Source organism: Megalobrama amblycephala, linkage group LG13 (assembly GCF_018812025.1).
Source record: "Megalobrama amblycephala isolate DHTTF-2021 linkage group LG13, ASM1881202v1, whole genome shotgun sequence".
NCBI classification, from domain to species: Eukaryota; Metazoa; Chordata; class Actinopteri; order Cypriniformes; family Xenocyprididae; genus Megalobrama; species Megalobrama amblycephala.
In genome coordinates this window covers 25,163,283-25,168,437 of record NC_063056.1, presented here as the reverse complement: position 1 = coordinate 25,168,437, position 5,155 = coordinate 25,163,283, and the positions used below count along the sequence as shown (strand labels likewise).

Here is a 5,155-nt window from a genome sequence, read left to right as displayed (position 1 = left end):
CAGCTTGTGGAGCACTGGCAGCCATAAGTGCTTTCTGTTGAAACTTGGACACTCCTTGTGGGGAACAAGGTGGAAGAAGTGCTCTCTGTGAGGTCTTAGGAGGCACAGACGCTCCCTTTGGGATATTCTGTTGCCTCTGTTCTTTCTGCTGCTTTCTCTGCTTTTGCCTCTGCTGCTTAGGGATTATGAGGCTTTCTACCTGTTGTGAGGAACCTGCAGGCACAAGTGCTCCTTGTGAGGTCTCAGAATGCACAAGCACACCTTTTGGGATCCTTGAGGGGATGTCTGCTCCCCTTGGAGACCCAACGGGCATTGCAGCTCCCTGTGGGGTCCTGGCATGCACAGGAGCTCCCACTGGGATCCTGTCAGGTATAGCAGTATCCTGTGGTGACTTGGCAGGCATGGCTCCCTGTACGGAATAGGCATGGGGCTTCTGCTGTAACAACTCCTTTCTCAGCACCTCAGGGATCTTCAGTTTTTTCTTCTCGGGAATCTTGTCATTGACGGTTGCTCCCTGTATGCAACTGACAGACTTCTGCTACAGAATCTCCTTCTTCAGTGGCTCCGGAATCTTTAATTTTTGCCTCTTTGAGGTCTTGTCAGCCACAAGTGCTCTCTGAAGAGAAGATGCTTGAGGATTTTGTCGTAGCAGATCCCATTTTATAGGCTCATGAATCTTGAGCTTTTGCCTCTTTGAGATGTTGTCAGGCAGCGTTCTCTGAAAAGAAAAAGAAGCTTTAGACTTCTGCTGCAGAAGCTCTCGTCACAAAGGCTCAGGAATCTTGAGCTTTTGCCTCTTTGAGATGTTGTCAGGCAGCGTTCTCTGAAAAGAAAAAGAAGTTTGAGACTTCGGCTGCAGAAGCTCTCGTCTCAAAGGCTCATGAATCTTGAGCTTTTGCCTCTTTGAGATGTTGTCAGGCAGTGCTACCTGAACAGAAACTTGAAGCTTCTGCTGCAGTAACTCTCGTCTCAGTGGCTCAAGAATCTTTATTTTTTTCCCGCTTTGAGGTCTTTTCAGGCACAGGTGTTCCCTGAAGAGAAGAACCTTGAGGCTTCTGCTGCATAAGCTCTCTTCTCAGAGGCTCAGGAATTTTTAGTTTTTGCCTCTTTGATATGTTGTCAGGCAGCGTTCTCTGAGAAGAAAAAGAAGCTTGAGACTTCTGCTGCTGCCTCAGTGGCTCAGGGAAAATGAGTTTTCGCCTATCTGGGACCTCTTCTGGCATATGTGCTCCCTGTGAGGAACATGAGGGCACCTTTGGGGCAGGCACAGGTGCTCTCTGTAGAGACTTGGGCATGGGTGCTTCCCGTAGAGACCCAGCAGACACAGGTGCTGCCTGTGAGGACTTGGCAGCCACTTGTGCTCCCTGTGGCTTTTTCAGCCTCCGCTTTCTCTGCTGCTCTGTGGTCTTCAGTCTTGCATCTGAGTGCAGGGTCTTCTCAGATGCATCAAAGAAGCATTTTCTAGACAAGTAAAAAATTATTGACTTGTTTTCAGAAAAAAATAAGTCCTTAAAACAAACAAAATAATCTTCCAATGGGGTAAGCAAAATAGTCTCTCTCTTTTTTTTTCTCGTTTGAAACAAGATCATTTTGCTTACCCTATTGGCAGGTTAGTTTGCTTGTTTTAAGGAAAAACTCACTTAATTTTGATTATTTTTTTTCTGAAAATAATAAAATTTTTACTTGTCTAGAAAATGCTTCTTGATTTAAGAATTTTTAGATATTTGGACTAGAAACAAGACAAAAACTCTAAGTAAGAAAAGCATTTTTTTGCAGTTTGCTGGGATAGCTGCTTAACAATTCCTTTGTAAGAACTTTTCCTGATGTCTTTTTTTTTTTTTTTTTTGAGGAATAACTGTGTGTCTTGATAAATAGTTTTTCTTTATTATTAGAAGTATTAGAAACTTTAAGATTCCTGTAAAAACAAAATTGTGTTGCTTTGATATAGTTGATTGTTTGTTGAGAGCGCTGTACATTTAAAGCTAGGCCTTACAACAATATATTCAGTATTTATGCACAAATATGAATGAAGCACTTGGAAAAAGCAGGATATTTTTAAATGCTTTTATTTTCACACAAGTTTTAATCTCCAAAATAAAGAAAAAAAAATGATGGAATGCAGATTTGGAGGGTATGTGACTTTGGATCAACTTTAGTTGCTGCTCATGGTGTCGGCGATCCATTGGCTGAATGAACAGACCTTGAAGAAAAGAGAATTCATAGAAATCTTGTAAGTCTCTCATATCATACCAAACATATTGTTTTGTAACAATGATTAACAATATTACCTTTCCATAGACACCAGGATGATTCTTCTCAGCACAGCCATAACCCCAGGACACAATACCATGCAGCTGATTATTGCACACCACAGGGCCACCAGAGTCACCCTGAAAAAAGAGAAAGATAACCGATGGTTATTTTTAAGATATTCACAGATAATATTTGTGTGACAACACTATTTCTTTTCATCCTCTACCTGGCAAGAGTCCTTTCCTCCCTCCAGGTATCCAGCACAGAACATAGTGCTAGTGATCATGCCAGGGTAGGAGTTGTTACAGTCACTGTCGGACAAGATGGGGATCTCCAGACACTGAAGCTTGTTGGAATCAGCGGCTACAAAGAAATGAATAAAACAGCAATGAAGAAAGAGTAAACTCAAGTGCTATGAACATCAAGTGTGAAGGAAGTGAACTCAGTCACTCACTGGAACTCATGGTGTTTCCCCAGCCAGCGACTCTGCACATGGTGCCAGCGGCGGCACAGCCGTTGGGCAGGGCCACAGGCTGCACATACTGATTGAGGGTGGCAGGCTTGCTAAGCTTGATCAGCATGATGTCACTGTCAATGGTCCAGGAGTTATAGCTGGGGTGGCGGATGACCTTTTCAGAGGTGATGTACTGCTCAGAACCCTCGTTAACCACGATATTGTGTTCGCCCAAACGGACCTCTATACGTCTGAAAGACAAAACTGCTGTTCAGAACTGAGGAAACCAATGGACCAGAACATGAGCTACTCTATGAAGAAGCCACTTACGACTTGTAGCAGTGAGCAGCAGAAACAACCCAGTACTCGCTGACCAGAGAGCCACCGCAAAAGTGGTAGCCAGAGTTCAGAGACACTGTCCAGGGCTGGGAATAGGGTGTGCACTCATATCCCCCGACAATCTTGTCATCATCATCCAGAGCAACTATGAGAGAGTATCATCAGTACACTGACTCACCTTTTCCATCGTTACTCGTAAAATGTGCAAAATTCATAATTGCTATTATAAAATGGAATCTTTACTCACAGGCAGCTCCAAGGAGCACCAGAAACACCAAAGACCTCATGACTGCTGATTGAACCTGTTCGATGATGGCTTTGCTCTTCACTCGCAGTATTTATGAGACTGTCAGCCTATAGATCCATGCCCCAGGGGTCTGCCATTGACCAATCAGCTCCAAAAGACCTATCTGAAGTCTGATAAGCAAGTCAATATCATTGTGTTTCCAAGAAGAAATACAGTATTACATCTTGATTACTTGAATGTTAGAACATTATATGTTAGGGGCTGCATTGGCACTCTAATGTCACCCAGTGTACACTCTAAAAAATTTGTTTTTTGGTCAAATACTTTACATGCTCTATTCACTCTAAAAAATGCTGGGTTCTTTAAACCCATATTTTGGTCAAATATAGACAAACCCAACAGTTTAAACCAACAGTTGGGTTTGTCCATATTTGACCTGGGTCAAACATGGGTTGAAACGACCCAGCATTTTTTTAGAGTGAATAGAGCATGTAAAGTAACAAAATATATTGCTTTTATGGTTACTTAGTGTATATTCTCAAAGGTAAAATGTATATGTCATACATTTTCCAAATATAAAGCCAAAACCTACTTAACCTAACAGTGAAAATCTAGCTGCAATACAGAAGTTTTAACATTCTGAGAAACATATTAGAGGCCAAAATTACATTTTGAACAAAGTGCTGACAGTGTGTAGATAAGACGGTATGTCAGTTTTGGATACAACCAGGGAGATGGAGCAGCTGTGTTGTTGGCTTTGTAACCTTGACAGCAGGCTTCCACTCTGAAACAAGTTTTCAACAGCTGTCCATCTTCTCACCCAGGTTTTACATCTCTACTTTGTCCCTGACTATTTCACAATTTAGTCAGAAAACAGGACATTTTTCCTGGTAATATTTCTCATGAAAACTGCTTATAAGTTAATAGAGCAGTATTTCTAAAGGTCCTGTAGTAATCATCCATTTAACAAGCATGCAGTTATATTTGTGGCCAGTTTGTTTTGATTGTAATGTTTCTGTCATTGATTTCATTGCTAGTTGGTAAGTCATTTATGTTCTTGATATGTATTACTTATGTTTAAATCAAATGCATTCAGTATTTGTGCTTCGTGCAACTATTTGTTGTGGCTTTTTCATGCTAATCTTATTAACTATAGATTATTTTATCTGTGAAATTACACTACAGATTGTTACAATGTTATCTTTTGCAATATCTAATTCATGAAGTCATTTATCAAATAAAATTAAAATAATAATTAATTAAAATAAAACCAATAAATGCATAATTGAATAGACTCAACTAGACTCACCTCAGCAGGAGAGATATAATCATGCAGCATGTGTTTTTTTTTTTTTTCAGTTTCTTGTAAACTATATGTGCATATATTCACATGACTTAAAACATGCTATCTAAAGATTCCTGCAAAACAATTTTGTTCCCAGTTTATTTTCAGATTTTTGATTTTGTACAGTTATAGCCTGTCTGTTATGATTAGTCAAAGGCAGCTGCTTATTAATTACCAAGACTTTGACTTTGGCTATTAATTATTTAGTTCACTGCCATTACAGATTCATTGCAGCTCCTTCACTTAATAATTATTGTAAAATTATTTGCTACATGCATAAGACAATTAGTTAATGCTTGTGCCCTAAAGCCTGACACAGGCATAAATATCAAGTAGCATAAATAAAATCATCTAGAAACAATAGATGTACAGGTCTATTTGAAAATTTTGAGTGCAGTAATGGCAGAGTAAATGATCCTTTGCTTATAATATTCTGTTATTTTCTTGGCTCCACACTGTTAACATCAGTGTTCATGGCATTATTTTTACTTCCTCAAGAACAATAAAATAGTTACAA

At 39.8% G+C, this 5,155-nt stretch overlaps 1 protein-coding gene across 1 annotated transcript; it reads right to left on the bottom strand.

The window, feature by feature from the left end:
• Nucleotides 1-2,050: 2,050 nt before the first annotated feature.
• Nucleotides 2,051-3,453, bottom strand: prss59.1 (serine protease 59, tandem duplicate 1). Its single transcript, XM_048153755.1, has 6 exons — nt 3,294-3,453; nt 3,038-3,191; nt 2,708-2,958; nt 2,480-2,616; nt 2,289-2,390; nt 2,051-2,200 (listed from the first exon to the last, which is right to left on the bottom strand). Exons 1-6 carry the CDS (start codon nt 3,331-3,333, stop codon nt 2,153-2,155), a joined length of 732 nt encoding a protein of 243 aa, XP_048009712.1. The 5' UTR covers nt 3,334-3,453; the 3' UTR covers nt 2,051-2,152.
• Nucleotides 3,454-5,155: the final 1,702 nt, after the last annotated feature.

Bases quoted from the DNA above. Each gene is read 5' to 3' on its own strand.
- prss59.1 (XM_048153755.1), bottom strand. From the start codon at position 3,333: ATGAGGTCTTTGGTGTTTCTGGTGCTCCTTGGAGCTGCCT. The intron at 2,617-2,707 runs GTGAGTGACTGA...ATTTCTTTGTAG, and splicing joins GGGAAACACCATGAGTTCCA to CCGCTGATTCCAACAAGCTT. The intron at 2,201-2,288 runs GTAATATTGTTA...CTTTTCTTCAAG, and splicing joins ATCCTGGTGTCTATGGAAAG to GTCTGTTCATTCAGCCAATG.